This window comes from Labeo rohita, chromosome 6 (assembly GCF_022985175.1).
Source record: "Labeo rohita strain BAU-BD-2019 chromosome 6, IGBB_LRoh.1.0, whole genome shotgun sequence".
In the NCBI taxonomy this organism is placed as follows: domain Eukaryota; kingdom Metazoa; phylum Chordata; class Actinopteri; order Cypriniformes; family Cyprinidae; genus Labeo; species Labeo rohita.
This window is the reverse complement of record NC_066874.1, coordinates 15,021,449-15,049,059: the sequence shown is the minus strand read 5'-3', so window position 1 is coordinate 15,049,059 and position 27,611 is coordinate 15,021,449. Positions and strand designations below refer to the sequence as shown.

The 27,611-nt window shown below is 37.4% G+C and overlaps 1 protein-coding gene across 2 annotated transcripts in view; it reads left to right on the top strand.

Annotated features, from left to right (window-relative positions):
• gng12b (guanine nucleotide binding protein (G protein), gamma 12b) overlaps positions 1 to 27,611 on the top strand; it is a 67,314-nt gene that overhangs the window by 33,958 nt on the left and 5,745 nt on the right. Inside the window, exons 1-2 of one of the 2 annotated variants that reach the window (XM_051112257.1) lie at positions 25,763 to 25,827; positions 25,944 to 26,056. In XM_051112257.1, the coding sequence (XP_050968214.1) occupies positions 25,964 to 26,056 (93 nt within the window). In that variant the 5' untranslated portion in view covers positions 25,763 to 25,827; positions 25,944 to 25,963. Of the gene's footprint in view, positions 1 to 25,762; positions 25,828 to 25,943; positions 26,057 to 27,611 lie in introns of those variants that run through there. The other variant, XM_051112255.1, reaches the window with a different exon arrangement.

The following is a 27,611-nucleotide window of genomic DNA, read 5'->3' as shown; positions in this document are numbered from 1 at the left end:
AAAATATCTTGCAATTCTGATTTTATAATTTGCAATTGTGAGTTTATATCATGTAATTCTGATTTTACAACTCACAATTGCAAGTTTATATCACATAATTCTGAGAAGAAAAGCAGAATTGCGAGTTTATATATTGCACTTCTGACTTTGTAACTCACAGATGCAAGTTATTAAATCAGAATTGTAAGATATAAACCTGCAATTCTGAAACATATCAGTCTTTTTTCCACCCTCAAAATTAGATTTTATAACTCGCAGTTGCGAGTTTATATCTCAAAATCCTGAAAAAAAAGTCAGAATTACGTGATATAAATGCAATTGTAAGGAAAAAAACTCAGAATTGTGGGATATAAACTCGCAATTGGGAGGGGGAAAAAATCTGAACTGCAAGATGCAAACTTGCATTTGCAAGAAAAAAAGTTTTTATCTTGCAATTCTGATTTTACAACTCACAACTGCGAGTTTATATCACATAATTCTAAGAAGAAAGTCAGAATTGCGAGTTTTTTATCTTGCAGTTCTGACTTCGTAACTTGCAATTGCGAGTTTGTATCTTGAAATTCTGGCATTTTCTCAGAATTGCGAGATTGTATCACAATTGTGACTTTTTTCTCAGAAATGCGAGTTTATATCTTACAAATCTAACTTTACATTACGCAATTCTGAAAGACAAAATGCAAAAAAATGTAGTTGCATTTTGAAGTTTATGAACTTAAACTTCCATTTTAATGAATTATATGCAGTAATAAACAACATTTAAACAAGAGCTTCACGATTCTGGATAAATTGAGATTCCCAGGTGTTTTTAAAGGGGTCATCGGATGCTAAGTTCACTTTTTCATGTTGATTGAACATTAATGTGTGTTGGCAGTGTATGTACAAGTCTACCCTATAATGATAAAAATCCATGCAGTGGTTTTTAATTAATCTGTAAAAATATTATCCCCTTTTTCATTCTCAGATGCCTGTCGGTGTGCCATCACACTGACAGAAGCCGCTCCCACAATAGTTGATTGACATGAGCTCTTACCTTAGACCAGCTGTCACAGTCCAGTAACTTTCCATGTTTTGATGCCAGAGCAGGGATGTAAGTTAGACAAGAATATCTCCGATTATGCGATTGAGGTGTTGTGTTGCTGGATGTAATAATGAACGTAGTGGTCGTCATTTACTCCCGACATATGAGCCACTGAAGATGCAGATTACGTTTGTTTGTGAATGGAATACGCCTCCCGATCTACATATATCCGTCTATGTTCGCGCGAATCATTCATGATCCAGCTTCACTTACAGCAGAAGTGAGCATAAGCCTTTTTTTCTGAATCTTTGCGATCGCCTTTCCTTATAACGTGGTAGTTAGGAAGTTTAGCGGCTAAACGCGGCTAAATGCAGTTTGCCAACTTTTTTCAATGGAAAGTAGCTGAACCCCACTTTAAAAGTTGTCAAATGTCGCTAAATGACATCATACGCTCATTAGCATATTAGCTACGTCGTATTGTCTTGCGTCTCTGTGCTCACATACTGCTATTTAATGCAGCCAAATTCAATAAAACTGTTTTCATTTATATATTTCATAGATATATTGATATATTTTACGGTTTCTTTTGTCAGACAACGGGGTAAATATGAAATAGTGACTGAAACGCGGCCCAGTAGGACTACATAACCAGCTCTCTAAGATATTTATCTACACTAAAATCGTGATTCATAATCACGACATTGTCTAATGAAATAAAATACACATACGATTAAGACAATGGCTGTGCTGTGATTTCGGCTATACTTGCATGTAAAATAGAGTTAGAAGCAACAGAATATCTTTTTTTATCTGAAAGTGCTGCTTCTCTGCCGCTCACTGAACAGAGCAGACACAGATAGAGAGAGAGGGAGAGCGCGCGCGCTGGGAAAGCACAACTTTGCGCTCGCGCGGCAGTACCAGAGAGTCGCATAAACTAAATAAGGTTTGTCCAAGAAGTCGCTAGATTTGTCGCTAGGCGCTTTTTCGAAAAAGTCGCCAGGGGGGTCTGAAAAGTCGCTAAATCTAGCGACAAAGTCGCCAAGTTGGCAACACTGGCTAAATTCGGCTAATGTAAACAAGACCGTCTTTCCACAGAGAGAAGAGAGGGGCGGGGTGAGCAGAGCTCATTTGCATTTAAAGGAACAACCCCTTAGAATGAGATGATTTTTGCAGAGCTCATTTTGGCAAGGTAAAAAGGGTGTTGTTTTACGAAAACATTGAGAATTTTTAATCAAAGTACATTAGAGACTTTTCATTAAGACCCTAAAGAATCATATCAACTTGTGGAAAATGGGCATCCGATGACCCCTTTAATAAATTGGAGACCATGATTCAATGACATACTTTTTTTTAAACGGGCAGTTTTTGCCACCTCCTGGCGGAAGAGGATAAGCGTTACTATACATACAAGTGTTAAGATACTTTCGTTTTGATCGCTACTGTAGACAATAAGCGTTTATACCCAAACTATAAACTTTTATCCCCGTGCTTCTATTTAAATGTCTGTTACACAGAAATAATGATTATAATGTGGTTGAAAAGACTGTTTGTGTTGCTCTTTCTGCGTTCACATTTACCCCGAGCCTCTGATTCATTAACATGGGCAGCGACAAAACGTGCTTCTCACGCTGACACTCGCGATGTGAAACAGTCGTAACAGACATAGCTAAATCGTTGTCATTCAGGAATAAGATCGCGTGGGTGTTTGAATGGACATCTCGATATTTTAAGGATTAATCGTGCAGCTCTAATGTAAACACTGCAAAATGTTTTGGGAGGATATCGTCACGAGATCTCGCGAGATGCACAGTGATCTCGTCACATCCCTATTGTTTACTGTAGGAGGCTTGCAAAATTCCTTATTTGCACCCAGTATAACATCACTGTTGTCGAAAGAGACATTGAAGATACTAAACATTTTTTTTCTTTTTCCTTACGGGTGTGTGAGAGACTGTCGCCATCTAAAAGATAACAGGAGCATATAACCTCACAGTGTACATGTGACACCACGTTTCAGAGATAAGAACGTATCTTCTACTGTACAAACCAGTGTGTTTGTGTGTGTGTGGAGCTGCACCTCACATTCCTGCCTCATGCCATCACAGTCCTTTTTCTGCAGTCTGTCTCATGCCTGCTGTCATTTCCACTGAAATGTCTCATTTTAATGTCTCATAATCTCATCTGCACCGTTTTCTTGTCGTAACAGTTCTTCTAAAGAAACATCAAATAGTTGTTGGAATATTTTTGTGCATATTGATGAGTTGATTGAAATATAAAAATGTAGAAGTAAATAACGGTGATCTTGGAGATTTAAACACAACTTTGCTGTATTACGTCAGCAGTGTCTTTCATATTCATGTTCTTGGCACATAACTGGAGAGTAAACATAGATTAACATGGAAATGTGATGCTCAATCATGCAAGTCACTGACGCACAGATTGCGCGGACTGATGTATGTTTCCTTTTTTCAACTCAGTTTGGCATAGAATAGTCATACTTGTATGCATCATGCACAAATTAGTAAGTATAGCAAGCATGTGCTGTTACTGGAAGTGTTGTGACTAAATCTCATACAGTGGAACGGCTGTGCACATCTGTTATTGTAGTGTTTTTGTCATGAATGTAAGATGCTATTTTTAACACAACAGAGATTATTTTTAAATGGAAAAAAGGTAAAAGGTGACTAAACAACCATGCCGTGCATCCTTGATGGGTCGGTTTCAGGAACACACCCAAAGCTTTACTGTACTCTCATCTACAGCAATTTCTTGATCCTGTGCTGCTTTCGCTTACGTTATGAGCTATTGTGCTTTTGTACGTACATACACAATGCCTGCGCACTCATACAAATCCTTACTTTGCTCTTTTACTGTGACTGTTTGCAGAGAGATCTAGGTGTTTGCATAGAGATACTGAGAGTAAATAAAGTTTACATGCAAAGTCGGACGGCAAAATATGCTTTTATTATCTAGGCTTTTATTATCTAACTGGCCTTCAAGGGTTTTTATGTTTTAAGACACATTTAAGACATTTATTCTTTTAGAAAGGTAGTGAAGCAGGTTTTTTTTTAACAATGTAAATATTTGACAAATTTTGCATGCCAAATCAAAGTCATGTGATGCAACCAACATGCAGATAAAAGACAACAGGAAATGCTATTACAGTGAGGACACCTAATAAACTTTGTCACAAGGTCAATAAAATATCAGATAATTTGAGCTTTTTATGTCAAGGTTAGTTCAGGTTGTAAAATGTCATGTTATGTACACAAGCCCTCAGAAATCATAATGTTATTTATGAATTAATAATTCAAGATATTTGTTTAAATACTGTTACAATGTATTTTAAAAACTTGCCAAGTAATGTCGTAAAACTTTAGGTGGTGCAGGCTGATGGGTACAAAATCCAAACTGAAGATATTCACAGCATTAAACTACTGGCACAAACTGATTGGTTATTGTTGCACACACAGCCAATGAGCTTGCTGCTTTACATTTAAATGGTTGGTTAGCATTCACTAGAACATTTTGCGGCACACTTTCAGAGTTTAGATCCACCTGTTTAGATCTGCTACGGGTTATTTTATATGTTATTTGTGCAGCAGCAGTATTTTTTAAATACTCACAATACTGTATGGAAGTAGCAATTTCCTGTACTTGATTTGCAGAAGCAGCAGCAATGATCCACAACAACAGCAGTAACCAACAGCATCAGCAATTTAGCAGCATAGCAGGTCTGTTCCGCCAAGACCAAATACATTCATCGGATGCCCATTTTCCACAAGTTGATATGATTCTTTAGGGTCTTAATGAAAAGTCTCTAATATACTTTGATTAAAAATTCTCAATGGTTTTGTAAAACAACACCCTTTTTACCTTGTCAAAATGAGCTCTGCAAAAATCATCTCATTCTAAGGGGTTGTTCCTTTAAATGCAAATGAGCTCTGCTCACCCCGCCCTTATTTTCTCTCTGTGGAATGATGATCTTGTTTACTTTAGCCGCATTTAGCCCCGTTTAGCTGCTAAACGTCCTAACTACTACGTTATTAGGAAAGGCGATCGCAAAGATTCATAAAAAAACGCTTATACACACTTCTGCTGTGAGTGAAGCTGGATCATGAATGATTCGTGTGAACATAGACGGATATATGTAGATTGGGAGGCGCATTCCATTCACAAACAAATGTATTCTACTGCATCTTCAGCGGCTCAGATGTCGGGAGTAAATGATGACCACTATGTTCATTATTACATCCAGCAACACAACACCTCAATCGCTCAATCTGAGATATTCTTGTCTAACTTACATCCCTGCTTCAGCATCGAAACAAGGAAAGTTACTGGACTGTGACAGCTGGTCTGAGGTAAAACGCTCATGTCAATCAACTATCGTGGGAGCGGCCTCTGAGAATGGCTCGATTTGAAAAAGGGAATATTATTTTTACAGATTAATTAAAAACCACTGCATGGATTTTTATCATTATAGGGTAGATTTGTACATACACAGCCAACACACATTAATGTTCAAACAACATGAAAAAGTGAACTTAGCATCCGATGACCCCTTTAAGAGAGTTTTTACTTGCTGGTTACACCACTTGACATTTTAGGGTAATTATTTTTGTATTACATCACACAGTGGTGTGTGAATTCATGACAGCATTAATAAAGCACAACTTCCTCACACCTTTAGCACTCATACATATAAGAGCTTTACTACCACTGAATGCCACTGTGGGAACCAGGCACTTCTCACTGTACTCCTCCTTTAGCAAGACCAGAACATCTTGGATGCTTTTGGATCTGAAATGATTGACGTGGTCTATTGAGACAAGAGTATGGATTCTCAGAAGTCTGTATTTTGTAAATATAGGCCTAGGAAGAGGTTAAATGAGTTTATTGTGCTTTGGCTACAGTAATTATTTCTAGTGGTGACAACAACCATTTTTGTCATTTCTGCAAGCTGTGTCATACTCTGTGAGATAAAGTTTTACTCTTTTCATAGTTTTTGCTGGCTCGGAGACACTTACATGGTATTTTTCCTGCTCTTTTTCTAGTAAAAACCCACTCATAACTAAATGAAACCTTAAAGTGAAGACCTGATTATTTCAGGAGCTTTGTCACAGGTCCATTGTCTTTGAATGTCAGTGGTACTGAAACAATAATTTGGTATTCCTCTTGTACCATTGTCTTCTTTTATTCTAAGAAATAAATCTTCTGCCAGTTTTCTCTTAAGTGGTTCCATTGTTGCCAGAATTAGGTCTGAGTATGTTTCAGTAGGCTATTTAACACTTTTAATTGTCAGGAAATTACTTGTCTTTAAAAGTTTTGGTTCAATACATACCTGTTGATCAAAAATTGCCTTAAACTTACACTCTCTTTTTTTTTTTTTATTTAGTAACTTTTAGGAGGGTGTATCCATTTTTGCTCCACAACATTTTATCACTTTGATAAGAAAATCTTATTTTCCTAAATAATTTTGACATTCTTCTTTGGTAATTGATCAAGCTGGCTTGTTGGAACATTGTATCTCCAAATCCCTAATATGTCTTCTAAGTAAAGAGAAATTGGTGAATTTGTTTTAGAGGGGGTGTACTCATTTATACTGTGCACTGTAAATACAAACATTTGTCATTGGCCCAGTTGGAAGAACAGCTCAAACGCTTAGTTTGATATCTCATCCAATTGCATTCATACATCTTATATGTGGCTTATGTGTCTAAATACTTACTAAGGTCACAGTCTGTGTTAATGTGAGAAGCAGTGAGTTTAAAACCAGATTCTTGTCAAATGAGCTCAGTCTGGCCTGGACCCCAGACTTGAAATGGATTCGTTGGCAGGTTCTAAGTGTGTTTGCTCGAGCAGCACAAAAATAGTCTAACTCAGAGCTCAGGGCTCCAGGAAGTGGTGTGTGAAGGGGAAAATGGGATTGAGTTCTTGTCAGCATCAGCCCCTCCTCTGTTGACCCTGGGGAGGGTGCTGCGGCCAAACGGAGTGTATGGTACACGCTCTTCCTGTTGCAGCTTTCCTGTGTGGAGGCTGGCCAGGAGCCTCTGTTACTCTGTCCCTCACATTTACTCTGCAGAGAAATGATGACATCTTCTCCTGCTCACTTGGAGCGTTGCACGACTGACGGACGTCAGAGTTGTGCGTCTGTTCTGTTGCGCAGCAGGAAACGCAGGGTTGAGCAGCTTAATGTGAGATACTCCAGATACTCAATGGCTCCTCCACAAAGTCTTTACGCAACTATATAGTAGCATGTTCCAGTAAATGACAGCGGTGATGTGGTTTTGTTTTGAAGCTTGATTAAAGGGATAGTTGACCCAAATATAAAATTCTGTGATCATCACTTACCCTCTGGTCATTCCAGACCTTTTTTCCAGGCACCACAAAATACTTTGCTCTGTCCATACAGTCAAAGTGAATAGGGACAATAAGCTCAAAAATACATAACATAAAGAGTTTATTATTTTAAGAAATTAGCATAAAAGTCCACACAACGTTTATTCTATGTATTCCGAAGTCATACAACAGCTTTGTGTGACTACATATATTGTTCCATTGTTCTGCAAATGTTTGTGGTCAAAATACAGTCGTTTGAACAGGAATCCACACGAACTGGAGTTCTGCTTGAAGGCAAAATATTTACCCCCACAGATTCTGCAATGGGTTTGAGTTGGTCATCCAGATTTGTCACACTGACCAACAGAATGCTGCTTGGTTTGAAAGTGATTCTGTTGTTTGAAAGCTGTGCTTAATACATCACTACACTAATGACAACAGACAATGAACTGCTTTCGGCTGCAAAATTTCAGCAAAAATTTAATGTGGCCACACCTAATTTGTGTGCTTTTAATTTGCGTAATTTGCATATCCACCACAATTACTAGATGACAACCCAAGATGTTCAACCCTGAGCTGTTAATGTGTGCTGTTGGAATGTTTTAGTTTCGGTGGCAAATCTTCAGAATTAATCAAAATACAACAGGTTAATATGCCTGACTTTTTATTAAACTAATAATTTATGGAACAAGACATTAGACAGTTTATCAGCTGTGGGCTAACAATTTTAAACTGTATTTTATGTAGGGTAACGTCCACATTTTAACCAGTGTGGTATCGGTACCTGAAATTCGGTGTCGGTAACCAGTGGTACCTTTTTCCGATGCTTTACTCTCTGTGTAATAACAAAAACCTTTATTTCATCGAAAAAATAAGCTCAAGCTCCTGTTCCTTCTCTTTTAAATAGCTTGTAAAAGCGCAGTGTGCATTTTACTTTCACTTTCAAATTAGCAGCAATTCTGTGTCAAGCAGTTGTTCATTTGGGTTTTCCTTGCTTTCCTTCACTTTTAAATAGCTTGTAAAGCTCCGTGCTCATTTACTTTCAGTTTCAAATTAGCAGCATTTCGCCGTGGATTCAATTCCAGCAACAACAAAATACAGCGTCAATTTTTATTAACAAAACGATTAAATATACACCATGTTATAGGCCTAATATAAAGTAAGAAATTATTTAGGCTACTTAAAGTTTAAAAAGCAAAACCACCTTAGACAATCGGCAAAAGACAAGAGATTTCAAAATAAAAAAAAACCAAGCAACAGGCGCTTTTGCATTTTGTTTCTTTTGCCAATGTCTTGTCTTTCTCACCTTCTTGTCAGTCAGCACGACTCACTCTCCTCACTTGATAAATTAAATCGGACTTAATATTCACAGACACTACTCCGCGATCTAGTCGCGGAAACCATATGACCTTAGAAATGTAACCACACTTAAGAACATTTCGGTTTGTCCTATGTGTTTGAATGATCTGCAGGGGTGACATCAGGTCACTGGGTTTCAGAATCTCATAATTATGGTCATTCCGACATGCACGCACCTTAAAATATGAAAAATAAAAAATAAGACCAAAATGTAAGTTATTTGATGAGTTATTTGATGTCACCTGTTTGAGCTGTAGCATTTACACTTGTGCATATTCTAATTCACATTCAAGCCTCAAACCATGTCATGTGACCGATCTTGAAATGTTGAATTTGAATGTTTTCAAAGAACCTATAAAGATAAGTAAATTATTTTCTATTTGAAAAACTTATTTTTCATTCATTTTCATTTTCTCTGTAGTGATTTTTAGTTATTTTAAATTTGCATTTTTCCATACTTGCATACATGCTTGAGTGTTGTTTCTCAGCAGTGGCGTACTTGGCTGGGATTCAGAGATTTTTCTGCTTCTGTGTGATAAATGTAGACCTCACAAGCAGAGTTCACCAGTGCAACATTTTCTCAGCAGGTCAATGAGTATTTGAGATTTTGAGGAACTGGAATCCTTGTATGTGCTACTGTCACTTCTGGTAATCTTAATGCAATCCTTCTTGTATTATTAATACTGAAGCACATACGCAACCACAACTTCCTTATTGTCTGCATGCAGAGATCACAGAATACAAGGATCCGCATTGATAGCATGAACCGTGAAATGACTTTGAAAAATGAAAGTATCTGTTGTGCATCATTGAATAACAAACAGGGTCCAGACAGACTGCTCGTCTTTATGTCTGGTATGTGTTATCTGGTTTAAGGTGAGTCAGTGATTCATAGTGCACGTTCTGTTTGTACGGAGACAGAAGACTTTCTCACCACACACAGAGCCCCTATCAAACCCCACTCCACGATAAAACACCTAGTATCCAAACAAAAGCTGTACATCATCATGATCTGCTCATACAGGCTTTCAGCTAAGGTGAGCAGGCACGCTGTCATAAAAGATGACCTCCGCATGACTCACCCGTTGTCTTTCATCTCCTCAAAGATGCACTTATACATCACAGTAGGGTGAAGAAAAGGTGGTGAGGCCACCAGCAGCTCTGAAGATGCTGAGTGATTTAAAATGTTTGTATCTTTGTCTGCACTTAACACAGTGACAGTGAGGATAAAAGCTGCTGATGCCACAAAAGAACATGAAGAAACTAAGTCAGTTTTAGCAGTTGTGTGTTCCTGGATGTTTTTTGCTCCCCCATTTGGTGTAGATACCATAATGGCCCTGTTTCCACCTATTATTAAAATGTTTTCAGTGATCTGATCGTAAATGATCGCCTGTCACACATCACTGTTTACACCTGGTCTTAACGTGCCTTTTAAAGCCGTCTTATGTGAACACTTGTGTTCAAATTCTGTCTAGACCATTCTGCCCAAACTTGGACTTGGAGGGCCGTGTCCTGCAGAGATTAACTGCCAATTAACTCCCAGCCACAATTAGACATATCTGAACCATCTGATCAAGCTCTTACTAGGCATGCTAAAAAACTTCCAGGCAGGTGTGTTGAGGCACGTTGGAGCTGAACTCTGCAGGACATCGGCCCTCCAGGACTGAGTTTGGGAACTCCTGGTCTAGACCCTCCCCTCTTATTTTTATTTTCTTGGAAAAAACTTTTGGAGCACTATAGACTGGCATCTATAGTGACATCTCTGATCTGAAGCTGATGATGCGCCTGCTGTGAGAGGTTTGTTACGACATGCAGCAGCACCGTCTCAGTCTCTGTTCGGTGTGGGTAAAACAATTATAATGGGGAAGGTGAGGTACAGAATCAGTGTCGCATCATCGCTAAAGTTTATAAATCGCATTTCTTTTTAATTCTTTCCAGTGTTTAACCATTCAGCACTCGCGCGCTTTCCTGGAGACTGGGCCCTCATGCACACTCGAAGCGTATACACATAACGCCATGTTCACATAACTCCGTTTGCAGTGCGTATTTTTTTTAGTGTTCGTGTTACGGATTAACAGATAATTTTCGCACAGAGTCTGTGCTGCACGCGCAGAATTAAAGTGACAGTGCATTGTTTGTGGTAAATATGAATAAGCATTGACACAAAAATGTCAAAATGCATATAATTAAAGTCTACTGTGTTTCACAGTCACACTTTTAGATAAACAAGGCAATAGATGGCACTCGTGGAGGTAGAAAAACAAAGTTCTTTGTTAAAGGACTAACACTCCACCTTTTTTTGTTAAACTCTCCACTTTTTTGAAAATAGGCTCATTGTCCAACTCCCCTAGAGTTAAACAGTTGAGTTTTACCGTTTTTGAATCCATTCAGCCGATCTCCGGGTCTGGCGATAGGACTTTTTTTATATTTTATATTTTTCCTATTTAAAATGTGATGTCAAGTGTGTTCGACTTGAAGCGGCATTGCCCTAAACAGTCAGTGTATGATGTTGAAGTACCTGATACTAGTATCCTGAAGACCTTGATTAGGTGGTTCAGCTGTGTTTAAATAGAGTTGAAGCTGAAGTCTGGGAAATTAGATTCGGCATCCCTGTTTAAAGCAGTGAACAGTGGAAATAATTTGTTTTGTAGCCTACGTACTGAAATTTACGCAGTAACTTAATGAAATTTCATTTTTAGATGAATCACTGGCCCTGGTATTATTACACCTGGTATTAAGACGTAGTTACGTTTATTCAATTATAAGTAGACAACACTAAATACAGGTGCTACTTCAGACTGCGTCATCCTCTTACGCTCCACCATCTCACGATATTAAAAAATAAATAAATAAATAAAAAAACACAGGACTGGAGGGGAATGTGCATTGATACACCTTTATTAAATATATTAGCTGGTTTATTTTGATAGGTTAACTGTTTTTGTGCTGTTAAGAGAAAGCACCTCCGCAGTGACTCTTAACATAAGACAGTCATTTCTGCTTGCTGCAATAAATTGCTATTTTTCTGCACTAAACAAGTGAATTTTGCCAAGATTTTCAGAGATGATAGACAAGGAGTTATAGAATAATAATTTAATGAAAACCTAATTTTGACAAAAAAATTACATTCAACCTATTTTTCAGATTTCCTGAAAACGTCCCAGTGCAACATCTGACGGGTTTTCCCAGATCGCATTACATATATACTAGGGGTGTAACGATGCATGTATTTGTACCAGACTGTCATGGTATGGGCATCTCGGTTCTGTGCATGAGGCCTTACAACGAATACAGGCAATTCACCCTCAATCCAGAAGGGGGGCACCCGCAGTAATGTAACTCTGTTTGATAACCGCTGGCAGAAGAACTGCGAATGCCAGGAGTTGCGCACTTGAAAACAAAGACCACTAGACAGTGACCATGTGCTAAATCTGAACGTGTCTCTCACTGACAAAGAAGTATACTTTAAAGGCTTATGCACTCAACTTTCTGCGAAATGGAGCTTTGTGCTCTTGTATTCTACCTCTCTCATTCGGCACAAATCCAAATATTCCATAATATTGCAATATTTGCATTGTATCCAAATGCTAAACTATTATACCAGAAAGAAGGGTCTTATCTAGCGTAACGATCGGTTATTTTAATAAAAAAATAATACAATTTATATACTTTTTAATGTCAATCACTCGTCTTGTCTTACTCTGCCTGGACAGTTTTTTTCCGGTTCATGACAGTTAGGGTATTTCGAAAAACTCCCATCTCATGTTCTCCCTCAACTTCAAAATCGTCCTATATCGCTGTTTTACCTTTTTTGTAAAGGGCGTTTGATCTTCTTTGTATGTTCACTTTGCAAAAACTGGATCGGTTCTTCTGCAGCGATGTAGGATGATTTTTGAAGTTGAGGGAGAAAATACAATTCAAGTTTTTCGACATACCCTAACTGCCTTGAGTCAGAATACACAGAGTTCAGGGAGAGCAAAGCAAGACAAGTGTTTGAGATTAAAAAGTATTTAAATTGTATTTTTTTAATGAAAATAACCGATCGTTTCACTAGATAAGACCCATCTTCCTCGGCTGGGATCGTTTGAAGCCGCTTTTAAACTGCCTTTTGGAAGTTCAAAATCGGGGTACCGTAGCAGTCTATTATATGGAGAAAAAACATAATTTCTTTACGACTGAAGAAAGAAAGACATGAACATCTTGGATGACAAGGAGGTGAGAACATTATATGTAAATCTTTGTTTTGGAAGTGGACTTCTCCTTTAAGCATTCTGAAACATCTGAAACCACATACTACGTAGACATAGCACTGCATTTGGTCTGAAACATACTTTGCAACTGTTAAATAAGTATGTTATAAAAAAGTGTCTATATAGTATTAATATGGATATTATCATTCATTTGTAGGATTAAGCAAATAAGCGGACAAAATGTATGGAGAAGTTTAGCATTGGAGAAGTTTGGTCACTAGAGAGACGTCTGTTGTTTCACAAAAAGATTTGTTTATGGCATTGTTTGAAAATTACTAATATATTTAAATATTATATATATATATATATATATATATAAATATTTAAATAAAAACACATGCATGGATTAATACATTAATGAATTTTCATTTCATGCTGACTTTAAAGGTCAGGGATAGGGTGGAGTCTCTTCTTTTGGCACAAACTTACTAACAGTAAGATTTAAGGGGGAAAAAATGCTACAAAAGGCCAGCTGAGGCCACTTCAAGGTGTATGCACACCCTCAACCTATTTAACCAGAATTTCATGCCAGATTGTCTCGTTCAATAGCCAAGGTCTAAAAGCAAACAGACTTCTCCTGCAGGTCTGCATTCTCTCCCCCACTCCCTCTTTGTGCCATATACTGGTATATTAATAGAAGCAGATGGTGGGTTCATTCATTGATGTTGCATCTGGTTGTTCCTGACTGAACTCTCCCTACTGTGCCGCACCATTTCCTCTCCCGCCATACCTCAGAAGGGCCGCCCATCCCAAATGCAAACATCCTTCCTCTCCGCTGCATTTGATGGCGATTCTCTCTTTTGGCTCTCATCCTGCCGTGCAGATGTGGGGCGAGATGCTCATACACTTGAAAGTGAAGTCGGTGTCTCTGAAGTCTCTCACCTGGGCCGTCCACATTGCATTGGGCAGTGTTTTGTGTGGGCCAGCTTAAGGAATGTGTGAGGAGGCGAAGATCTGATGTCTGTGTGTTTGGTGACTGAGAGATCAAATGCATTTTACCGCCGTCCTTTTACTCGCTCCAGCACTGTCTGGCCTGCTCACATCAGAAACTAAGAATGACTGTGCGGCGAATGTGAAGAAGTTGGCATGTAGATGTTGTTTAATGCAGCTCAGAGGTACTTGAATGCATTTACACTGCATTTGCACTGCAGCTGCAGATTTTTATTCCGTGTGAACATGACATTTCAAGACTCCTAGGTAAAAGCAATTCCCAAACACTAACAGTGTGAATGTAGCCACTGCCAAAAAGAAGGAGAAGGAAAAAAAACAGGCAAATGCTATCTGAATTAGACATGGTAGAGGCTGTTGGAGTCTTACTGTCTCAAATGTGTCAGTAATGTAGGTGTGCATTTACTTTTCACCTCTTTTCTTCATTCCCTCAGTCCGAGACACTCTGGAGACATGGGAGAAACTCACAGGCAGTGAGTCACATGTCTCGAGTACACACAGTAAATTAAACAACCTCCGCTTAGCGTGTATACCTGACACATCTAAACCATTCACACAATCTGTCATCTTTTGTCTGTCATGATCAAGTATCTTAATGTGCTCTTATCTATAGAATTACTTTCCTAGTCAGCGCTAAAGCTGATTTTATGTGGGTGGGAAGCCCTGCGTCACTGTGAGAGAGGCCGTCTCCCTTCTTCCCCACGCTTCATGGCTTCAGCCTGTCTGCCTGATAATATCAGGCTCTCGGAGATTAGCTCCCATGAGGGTGCTGTTAAACTGGTTACCTCGGCCTACCATGTTTTGCTGTCTAGCCGTAAGCTATCTCCCACTTTACGAGTGTGTCGGTTCTCTGATAGCACAGTCTTCATTGTCCTTTCTGTGCACTGTGCGTTCAGGACTCAACAGCCTTATTGTGTTACAGCAGCACAAGGCACAATTTTAGCCACAACCGTCGCTTAGCAATCAGGCCGTGTGAAGGAGAGATAATAGACCTGGCAAAAGAACATTGTGGGACAGGGGAATAAAAAATAGCTTGTTCTTCTTAGAACTTTGTAACCCACGCCGCCACCCAGTCATTAAGGAACACAGTGCTCAATTCATGTACATCTTGCAAGACGTTATGTTCAGAATGCTAAAGACTTAATGTGCATACTTGCTGGATTTTATCCCAGCGATGGTGGTCCAGTCAGACTTGGGCTGTCACTGTGGTCAAGGACTCTCATGTGAGGTACGACCAGCAGACAAATTCCTGTCTGAGCATTGGAAACGCAGCTGCATATATATTTCTCCTCAAGTCTTGTAAAAAGAGAAACTCCTAGTGCAGTATGTGTATGTGAATAACGTTAATGTGAAAGGAGTACTGTAGTGTACATACCAACAAATAATCTTGCGGCATAGAGCACATAGTAGTACTGAGAAATGCATTTTTTACATTTTTTTCATGCCTAAAGTCAGTGGGGGTAGTTATTAGATGCGTTTGCTAAGGCAAGCTTCATTTTTACTATCCACCCTTCACTCATCTATATTTGACCCTGGACCACAAAACCAGTTATAAGTTGCACAGGTATATTTGTAGCAATAGCCAACAATACATTGTGTGGGTCAAAATTATAGATTTTTTTTTAATGCCAAAAATCATTAGGATATGAAGTAAAGATCATGTTCTATGAAGATATTTTGGAAGTTTCCTTCTTAAATATATCAAAACTTGTGATCAAAACAGGTGATTTTCTCAATATTTAGATTTTTTGCACCCTCAGATTCCAGATTTTCAGTTAGTTGTATCTTGGCCAAATATTGTCTTATCCTAACAAACCATGCATCAATGGAAAGTATATTTATTTTCCCAGTGTAAATAGTAAACATTATATATTAATCAATTATATAATAATTCTACATTAAAATATGGAAATGTTGTTTTTATATTACTGAAACTGTTGCAAAAAGGGGACAAAAACTGACAATCCAATATGGTAAGCTAAACCTTTGTGTGCAAGAACAAACCTCATTGGTTCTCACACATCAAGCAAGCATGTTTGAGAGTCCATTTACCGTGTTTGATGTGCTGTATGTATGTGTGCTGTTATGTGTAAATAAAAGCCTAAATTAAATCTCTTCATCAAAAAGCAATTGTGTCTTTTTAGAAGACTTTGATTAAACTGTTTGATTCATATGGATTATATTTATAATGTCTTTATCAACTTTTTAAAGCTTGAACATTTTGGTTTTTGTGTACTTTCAGTGGATAGTGAAAAATAACTTGAATTGTTTTCTGCAGATGAACTAAAATCTGGGGTGAATAAATGATGACAGAGTTTTACTTATTGGATGAACTATCCATTTAATGTTGATTCAGTCTGGTATCCTAGTTTGCACAGTCAGTGTTACAAATAATTAATTAATAGTGCAACAATGAATGAACAGCATTGGTTCAAAAGAGTCATTTGCTTGTAAATCAGACTACATTCATCCATTGTATGTGTTTTTGTATGACTGCAACATACTGTAAATCATGCAGCTTGTTGAGAAGAGATGATGTTCCTTTTTTAAATGTTTTTGGATTTTAACAAACCGTTACATTGATGGAGGGACCCAAGCATTTTTGAGACTTCTGGGGTTGGTTGTATAAACATAGCCGCTATGTTAAGACAGTGTCTTAAGAACTAGTTTGACCAACTAGCAATTAGCAATGCAGTAATCAGTCTTACTTTTTGGTTTCTTACTTTTAAAATTATACCAGTCTACCTTTTACAACTGACTTTAAAAAGTTATTATCAGTCTTGAGGAAAAAAAAATAGATAACAAACTTTTAAGTTTTTGTTGTTGTTGTTTTTTACCTAAGCCAGTTAGCAACCACCTAGAGCACCCTAGCAGCCACCTAGCAAGGCCCTAGCAACTCATAATACTGCACATATTTGTGCTCCATCTAAATTTTGTGAGATTTCTACATCTGAAAGCTGAATATATAAGCTTTCCATTGATGTATGGTTTGTTAGGATATGACAATGTTTGGTTAAGATACAACTATTTGAAAGTATCAACCCTTACTAACCATGCAGACCATCCTACTATCGCAGTGCCACACTTGTTCTTTAGAAAATGTAATTTGTAAAACAGATTTGAAAGTCATTTCCCGCTCTCTGTGTCACCTCTGTGGTGGTCTCAGTATGGCAGTGCTCTGTTATTCTTGGAGTGCTACATCATAGGCTGAGCCAATGGCTGGAGCCGCCTGGTCCTGGCTGAGATCCAGCAGTCAACAGGCAGTGCCAGAGCGGGAGGGAGGCACGGGCCCGTCTGCAGAGGTGTGGGTGGCCCAGTGGGCAGCTCAGTCAGCAGCAATATTGCTCTGTGCCCCAAGGTGGTCTTTACTCTGCCTTTTGGTGGTCTTACTTAGTCTCCCCTTCTTGTTGTTTGTTAGTGATTCAGCTCGAGTCACACACTTCAAAGCTGGTTACAGTCCCTTCTTATTCTCTGTTCTCACTTGTTCTCTTTCACACTGTTTCTACACGTTTGCAAGACATACAAACATCCAGCCAACCCCTCCTGACCTCCTTATCCATTCTTTAGATGAGCACCGGTTCATCCAGTGCAACACCTTCTTTTATTCAGTCTTTTTTTGTCTTACTTTCAGCCTCAAAATGGCTATTAATGCATCTGTTTAGACGGAAACAAGCATTTGCTTACCATCAAGTCAGATAAAAATTGTGATAAAACAACAAAAATATCCAGGTTTGCTGTAGTTTGTAGGGCTGCACAAATTGGTGAAAATTTTGTATGAAAATTACAGTCGAACCACTGATGTCACATGGACTATTTTTACAATGTCCTTACTACTTTTCTGGGCCTTAAACATGTCAGTTGCATTGCTGTCCATGCAGAGTCAGAAAGCTTTTGGATTTCATTAATAATATCTTTGTGTTCCGAAGATGAATGACATGTCTACCCTAGGATTTTCACTTTGGGAGAATGAATATCTTCATTGTCGTGTTGAAAAAAATGCCCCAAAACTGGAGGAGTGGGTAGCATCTTCTGTTTCAAGTTTTTGTATTACATCACACAGTGGTGTTTTGAATTCATTCAGTATTGATGAAGCGCAACTTCCTCACACCTTCAGCACTCATACATCCCAATGTAAGAGCTTTACTATCACTGAATGTCACTGTGGAAACAAGGCACTTCTCACTGTATTCCTCCTTCAGCAACAACAGAACATTTTGGATGCTGTTTGGATCTGAAATGATTGACTTGGTCTCTCGAGACCAGATATAGATTCCAAGAAGTCTGTATTTTGTAAATATGGGCCTTGGAAGAGGTTAAATGAGTTTATTGTGCTTTGGCTACAGTAGGTAGTTCCAGTGGTGACAACAACCATGCATGTCACTTTTGCAGGCTGCATATTACTCTGTGAGATAAACAGTCACTCTTTTCATAGCCTTTGCTGGCTCTGAGACACTTGCATGGTATTTCTCCTGCTCTTTCTCTTCAAAAATTCACTCATCACTAAACAAAAACAAAGTGAAGGCCTAATTATTTCAGGAGTCTTGTCACAAGTCCATTGGTTTTGAATTTCGGTGTTACTTCTGCTATTTTTTCACACTTAAAACAATAGTTTGGTATTCCTCTTGTACCATTGTCCTCTTTTGTGTTAAGATATGTCACCTGGTAGTTTTCTCTCAAGTGGTTCCATTGTTGCCAGCATTAAGTCTGAGTATGATTCAGTAGGCTATATAACACTTTTACTTGTCAGGAAAATACTTGTCTTTAAATATTTGGTTCAATATACTTACCTGTTGATCAAAAATTGCCTTAATACGAACCCCGATATTTTTTTGTTTTATTTAGTAACTTTTAGGAGGGTGTACAAATTTTTGCAACAAAACATTTTCCTGAATAATTTTGACATTCATTTTTGGTAATTAATCAAGCCGGCTTGTTGGAACAATTATATCTCCAAAGAACCCTAACATGTCTTCTAAGTAAAGGGTAATTGCTGAATTTAAGTTTTAGAGGGGGTGTACTCATTTATGCTGTGCACTGCATATTTATTTAATTAAAGTTGCAGCCTTTTGCACAAATATGGTTGCGCAAATATAATCACACAAAGCCATATAATGATTTTTCAGTGTTATTTCATTAATCGTGTAGTGAAGATTTGCACTTTTGGTCACATGCTAGTGTATTTGGTGATTTGGGGAACACTATAGTGAATAAATCCGAACAGTTGTTTGAAAAAAAATGTGATTTTGTATTTTCATTCAGCTACCATTTTTTTGCATTGGTCTGAACAGACAGTTTGCATATGAAAATCCGAATTTTCATGCCAAACATTTGTTAGTGTGACCAGGCCTTCACTCTTGAACCGTCACAGTTGTTTCTGGGGGGAGGGTCACAGCGAGGGCAGAGGTGAGAGAGATGTAACAAAAGACTGAATGCTGCTGCGTCAGCCTGAGCTTCTGGAGTGTGCTTGACTGTTGGGTCTCTCTCGCTAAAGCTGTAATTACAGTCGAGACATCAAGATGAGCTGTCCGGCACAGTTCAGTGCACCTCGAGTGTCCTCTCTCCTCAGCGGCCAGCTGGACTGGCCGGCATCCTGTGTCCACTCTCCATTTAAGCCAGCGGTTAACCTATTGGATGATTCAAAGTCAGTGTTGCATAGACAGCAGAGGGCATATGCTAAGAGCTCTTTAGTGGCAGAAACGTCACACACAGACTTCCCAGCACAGAAAGGACAAACTCTAGAGCAAATGAAGGGTTTTATCAGGATGAATGTGAGAGAGGGGTGAATGAAATCCCGTGGGTCCGGATATGCAGTTATTAGCGAACCCTTTCTCCGCTGAGTCCAGGCTCACAGACGCCCCCTCTTCCTGTTCCTTTGCTATTTATACATTTATACACATCTTTAATCATTTATACTGCAGGGAGAGGAGGGAGTGGGTTAATGAAACGGATGTGGGCTCTTGGAAGGCTCGCTGGGTGCTGGTTTTGGCAGTTAATCATATTGTCATCTTGACTCTGTATCCACACATGAACCTCTGCTTCACTGGTGTGAGTTGATGAGGACAACAGTCGACCTGAGGGGTCAGAGGTCACGCGTGAGCGGAGTTTGATTGGCACGTCTTTTGAGCCGTGTCTGTCTGCGTCACAGTTCTGCTGCATCTGCAGAAAATTGACTCGTTGTCTCTCAGAAGCGACTCTCCGCGAATGAACCATTACCTCACAGGAACACTGTGCCCTTTCACAGAGCTGCATTCTTACTCAACCTTGACTGGAATCAACTGAACACAGTTTGTCCTTGGACAAATGACATTGTCTTTTGCTTTGGCTGAACTCAGACTGGTACCATTTCAGATTAAATCAGACTCTTTCATGACATTATAAAAGTAAGATTTATTGTTTTAATCTAAGTAAATGAAACTTATTGACAAAGTCCATAAGTTTAACATCAAGTTAAACTGAAAAAAAAAAAAAAAAATATATATATATATATATATATATATATTTTTTTTTTTCAGTTGAACTTGATGTACTAAAAAGACCCTGAAATATAAATTAATAAATACGAAGGCATTTTAGTACCACGTTAAAAATAAAAAAAAATCTAAGATTATGAGATCAAAGTCAGAATATTTTGAGAATAAAGTCAAATTTACGAGAATAAAGTCATAGCAATACGATAATTTTTTTTTCAGTTTGACTTGATGTACTAAAAAAACCCTGAAATATAAATGAATGAAATACGAAGGTGTTTTAGTGCCACATTAAAAAATGTAAAAAATATAAGATTACGCGATTAAAGTCAAAACTATGAGGATAAAATCAAAACAGTTTCAGAATAAAGTCAAAATATTTTGAAAATACATTCAAAATTATGAGATTAAAAGTCAAAATATTTAGAAAGAAAAAGAAAAGTAAAGAAAGAAAGAAAGAAAAGTAAAAATTAGGAGAATAAAGACATAGCAATATAAGAATAAAGTCGAAATATTTTGAGAAAAAAGTGTCAAAATTTTAAGAATAAAGTTGTAGCAATACGAGAATAAAGTGGAAATATTTTTAGAAAAAAAGAGTCAAAATTCTGAGAATAAAGTCGTAGCAATACGAGAATAAAGTTGAAATATTTTGAGAAAAAAGTCAAAACCATGAGAATAAAATCAAAATATTTTGAGAATAAAGTCAAAATATTTTGAAAATAAATTCAAAATTAGAAGAATAAAGTTGTAGCAATATGAGAATAATGTTGAAATATTTTGAGAAAAAGGTCAAAACATTTCATTTTTAGTTTTTTCTTAAAATATTGTGACTTTAATCTCCTAATCTTAGATTTTTTTTATTTTTTAATGTGGCACTAAAACGCCGTTGTGAATAAGAACTTAATGAACAATGTTTCAAAATTAATTAAAAGAACTAATAAAAATGATGAAAACAAAATTACTAAAACTTTAACTAAAATTAAAATGTAAAAAAATATATATATATAACTAATTCAAAATATAAAACTGATAAAAGCTAAAATAATAGATCAAATAACTATATTAAAACAACACTTGTTCTGACATTTTTTGATGCCAAAACCAAAGAAAAATAATGTGATTTGCTCACGTTGTTGGGTTTTTAGAATAAACCTTTTTTGTTGTTGTTGTTGTTGTTGTTGTTGTTGTTGTTGTTGTTGTTGTTGTTGTTCAATTTTTATATATTACAAAACATTCTGAAACAAAGCTAAATAAAAACAATTGTAATAATTATGTAAAGGTTTCGTAAAATACCAACTAGTTAAAAAAACTAAATAAAATCACAATACTAATTACAGTTACTAGTGTTGTGTATTTAGTTATTCAATTTTGTTTCCTTTGATTACATATTGTGGTGTATACCTCGATAGAGGGACGCACACAAATTCAATTGTAACTGCATGTAAACGCGTGCATTGTTAATCAATTTTGCCATTTTGCACCTTTAAACAAAAGACAAGGATGCTAACAGTTTAACCTATATCTTAATTAAACTAAAATTAGCAACCTGGGATGCTAGGAAGGTGTAATGATTAGTAAACTGCTGTCGTCAGAGGCGTCATGTTTTGTCTATGCTTATAAAGCTACAGCTAAACAGTTTGTTCTCTGGACCGTAATGTATGGATGGCACCTTGACCTCAGGGCTTGTGGGAGCAGCTACAGCCTCTGTCTCACACTAATTATGTCACTGCATTAACAACTAGTTGTTATCCAAACCTCTTAACCTCTTCTAAGCATGTCTGGTGTGCGGCCAGATAAGGTCACCCCCCAACTCCTTCGTGTAGAGATACCAGCCCTGTGCCAGTGGAACAGGAGACAGCCATACACTCTTCCTCTTAATTTGTGATAAAGCTATGTCTGGGCTTCTCAGGAAATAAGGGTTGGTTGTGCTAGAGATTATGTGACTGACCATGTAGTAATATAGAAGCCACTCTGTTAAACATTTGCCATGTTGTTAAAACTGCCTCTGACACCTTGTCTACATCAGACACGAACAGCGAAAACAAAATCTCTTCCATAATAATCCAGCATCTGCTGTGTTGCTAAAAGACCTTCCACTGTCCATTATTTCATTAATATCAATAGAACAATTACATTGACAATAAAAAGAAAACAACACCCTACTCTGTTATTACTATTTTCTTTATTACTGACTTGGGTAATGACATTTTTTTTTCGGTAGAGCTGCGTTTGTAGATGTTTCATTATTCATCAAGGAACTTTTGCAACATTGACAGTTATTTACAAAAAAACTATATCATGTTGAGCTCATTTGATCTGAATAATGACACTGCTGGCTTCTTTATAGCTGCTTTATAGCTGGATAGTATTTGTTTCGTAATTTCTGAACTTTGTAACATCAAAGCTGTCATTGAACTGAACCGAATCAACACTGAAATGACTTGATCTCAGTAATGACAATTGTCTTCAGTAGAGCTGCTTTAAAGAGTAGTCAACATTTGAAGTGGTTCAAAACCTTTCACCAAAGTTGTCCTAAAACCAAAACAATAGTCTTAGGACAACTTTGAACTTCAAATGTTGACTACTATAGTTCATTGAAGTCATTTTATTTTTTTGAAATTTTTTACACCACTTATTTTTCTGTTAATTTCTGTTTATATCTGAATTGTATAAACCACTATATAAATACTTGGGTCAATTTAATCTGATAAATTTCCAAATAAAATGAAAATTGGATAAGTAATACCATTATATAAAAATGGGGATACAATTTAGTTTAAACAAACTATAGGTGTAGACAAGGATATTTTTTTTTATTTTAAAATGCCGTTTTAAAACGAAAACACACTAGTGTAAATGTAGCCTAAGAAACAGGCAACAATTTGTAGAAATTGGTGAACATAAATCTACATACATGAACATAACTTGTGGTATACCACAGGGATCGGTATTAGGTCCAAAACTGTTTATAATTTATATCAGTGACGTGTCACCGGATGCAAAATTTACTTTTACATGTTGTTTGATCATAAATGTGTGTTGGCAGTGTGTGTACACAACCACCCTATAATGACAAAAATCCATCCAGTGTTTTTTATTTAATCTAAATATTTAATAATATCCCCTTTTTCAAATCAAGCCATTCTCAGCATCTTGGCTATGTGACGTCACACAGACCAAGACTGCTCCCGCGATAGTTGATTGACGCGGCCGTCTTACCTTAGACCCGCCCTGAGTGAGCTGTAAACAGTCCGCCATTGTGTCAATGCTGGAGCAGGGGAAGACAAGAATGTCTCCTAAGCGACTGAGGTATTCGGTTGTTGGATGTAATAATGAACATAGCAGCCGTCATTTACTCCCGACATCTGAGACGCTAAAGATGCAGAGGATTAATGTTACTTTCATTTTGAAGGGAATGCACCGATCTGCAGTACGTGCAAATCATTCATGAGGCAGGTTCACCTACAGAAGGAGTATAAGGCTTTTTATGTATATTTCCAAATCGCCTTTCCTAATAATGTGCTAGTTAGCAAGTTTAGCGGCTAAATGCGGCTAAAGTAAACAGGACGGCTCGTCACCCCACAGAAGAGAGGGGCGGGGTGAGCAGAGCTCATTAGCATTTAAAGGAAATGCAACAAAACAGGATGCTGTGAACAGAGCTGATTTTGAGAAGGTAAAAGGGCGTTTTTTACACTTAAATTTTAACCAAAGCATGTTATAGACTTTTAATTAAGACCTTAAAGAATCATAAATCATAAGATTTTATTACACAAGAGAGGTATGGTATTAGAGTGGTTGGATTGGACTGGGTGAGTAGTTATCTAAGAAACAGGCAACAATTTCTAGAAACTGGTGGACATAAATCTACATACATAAACATAACTTGTGGTGTACCGCAGGGATCGGTCTTAGGTCCAAAACTATTTAGAATCTATATCAATGACTTGATCAGATATACTAAAATTTATTTTATTTGCTGATGACACAAATATTTTCTGTTCCGGGGATAATTTACGGCAGCTCTTGGAGGTGATAACAGTGGTTTGATGTAAAAATACTGTGATTAAATGTGGATGAATAGAGGTGATTGTCAGTGTGGGTTATAATGTTAATTGAATTAGAATGTGTGATTATAGGGTGTTTAGGGGGTTTGGTTGGTGTTTAATTTACTGTAGATTTAGTTCAGATGCAAAACCCTCTAAAAGCCACATCGGTCAAAAATGAGATAATGATACTGAGTGAATGTTCTTGACACATAGTATACGTCCATCAAATACTTTTACTTCAAACTTGCTAAATCCCAGCCTCTGCCCTATCAGAAGTACTAGTACTTAGGTAGAAACCTATACATAGGAGCCTGATAAAATTGCTTATTGTAAAGAAAAAACGTCAGATGGACTTAGAGCAGTGATTCTCAACTCCAGCCCTCGGGGCCCACTGCTCTGCACATTTTGTATGTTTCTAAATCTGACACACTCAGTTCAGTTCACAGATCTTTCTCAGCTGATGATTTGAATCAGGTACGTTAAATGAGGGAGACATACAAAATGTGCAGAGCAGTGGGCCTCGAGGAGTTGAGAACCACTGACTTAGAGGCTTTTGCCTCTGAACTCTTCATATAGTGATGCAGATGTAATACATAAAAGATATACTGGAATATTATAGAATTGTATAAGGGGTGGGAAAAAATAATAAGCTTTTGCTTTATCCAGCTCCCTTTTGAACACATTGTAATTATTGTTTACAACATCTTATAGATATATTTTTTCCTTAATGTTGCAATGCATTTATTGTATTTGTATATTTTGTTTTATATTATTTCTTGTTTGAAATAAGAAAAAGAAAGAAAGAAAGAAAATTTGATTTATATCTGTATTTCTTTTTTTCTCAAACAAATGCAGTGTGTTTCAGTATCAGCATGTCAGATTTGAGCATTGCTTAAGGAAGTTAGAAGGCTAACCGTTCACTTTTTATCTTCTGGTCAGTGGTAGACCATGCTTTTACCCCCACCGTTTCCTTTTTATACCATTTGCATTGCACAACTCCTTCTGGTTGAGAGACTGCACTGCTGAGTCTGTCTCTCTGCGCTTGTGCACATGTGTTCATTGTGTAAGATGAGTTGGCAGAGTAACCAATGACGATGTTTTACGGAAAGAGTGCTCTGCAGGAACAGTTAGTAGCTGCAGAGATCGTACTGCTGGCAGCATGTGATGTTCTGTTCAAACACACACAGCTTGCTTTAGTTCACCCTCCTGCAGTCGTAAAACAGACCCAGTGAAAAGCCCCTTGCTGGGGGCCTGACGCACTAAACACCCCCAACCTCTGCAGGAGTCAAAAGAGGCCCTGTGTACCTCCTCAGAGAGTTTTTGCTGTCTCACTATGGTGTTAACACGTACATACAGACCAATTTCCTGTCTTGCACGCTTTGAGAACGAATTCTATTGTGTGTATTTTGTGAATTATGGGACTGAAATGATAACGTTGATCTTCTGCTGGCTGCCTATAGTAAAAGAAGCAAAGTGCAGTTTAATAGCAACTTTTTATTTGTTTTCAATCCAGGTTTGTGAAGATAACCGAAGATGTCGTCTAAGATGCAAAGCTCTAATAACATAGCCCAGGCCAGAAGGACTGTTCAACAGCTACGGATAGAAGCTAACATAGAGAGAATAAAGGTAAACGTAATGTGCATTTTACTTACAAAGATGTACTGTGGCATACCATGGTCATAATGTCAAATACTATGTTACACATTTGGACACACTTAAGTGAATTCATATTTCTCATGATCCTAAAGATGATTTCAAAATGTTTAATAATTTCACCTTTGCATACATTTCTTTACAAAACTGACATTTTAATTAAAACAAAAATATTTGAAAATAATTGGAGGCAGATTGTGAGGGAAAAATACTAGAGAAATGCCTAGCGTACTTGGAAACTCCTCCAAGACGGTTTAAATGGCATGCAAAGTGGCACTTTATGAATTTGTTTGAGAAAATGAGTATGCAGAGCAGTAAATCTGGAAAATGGATGGCTTGGAGAAGCTAAATTATAGGATATTTATAATTTTTTTGCTCAGTATAAATTCCTGTACTTCCATTTGTCATTTTTAGGGCTGTCAGTTTAATATTTTATATAGCAAATTTATCTCCTGAAAAACCGCAAATGCCCTTTTTTTTAAAGTTAGGATGGTGAGAGAGCCTCTCTACCCACTTTGAAGTGCCATCTGAAAGCCAATCTGTAGTCAGTGCAACTACAATTGCCACTACAGGCTGAACTAGCAGCTTTTTATGCGTTTTGGCTGTTTGTGGGGCAAACAGAAATTTTGAACATTTTAAAAATATACCAATTTGTGAAAATGGTGACGTCATGCACATGCGTAATGCCTTTTCAGTTTATAGGAATGTATATGTGCTACATCGCCAACTACTAGCCTGGCGCACATAATAAAGCATTTTTAGTCATTTTCGCTGATCTGTGTGAACATGTGACATTGTTATCTGTAGTCGAAACCTTTAAAGGCCAGGACACACCAAGCCGATGATCAGCCGTGGGTCAAGTGTCTGTCGGGCTGGTTTGTTTGATTTGTTCCACAAGTCTTTAGTACACTGTTGTGTAAGTGTACCGTTAGACTTTTCAGCTTGACACTAAATCTTGAAGGAGACCTATTATGCCCCTTTTTACAATATGTAATATACAGTAAGTCTCAGGTGTCCCCAGAATCTGTCTGTGAAGTTTCAGTTCAAAATACCTCACAGCTAATTTATTATATCATTTTGAAATTGCGTTTTATTGAGAAGAAGCAGAAACAAACTGTTTTCGTGCATGTCTCTTTAAATGCAAATGAGTGGCTGCTCCCCGCCTGCTTTTCCAGAATAGGGCTATGCCTTTACAGCTTGCACCTCAGATCCTATAATAAAAAATATGTTTGTTTTTAATGATCATGTCTATCACATTGAAATCATGCGCTTTAAACCATAATGGTGTAAACTTCTGATAAATGGTTTTCTAAGCACACATCTAAACCATGCATACAGAAAGTGGCTGTCACATGGCATGTAAATATACTAAAGTTCTCTTTCATGTCTTATTGCGCTTAAATCGTCAAATACACACAAGTTTATGTTAAAAACACACAGGATTTAAAAAAAACTGTCGGTTATGTCTGTCAGTCTGTAATAGATCGTTAATGGCTGGTCTATGTGCTATATAGTACATTGGGTAGGA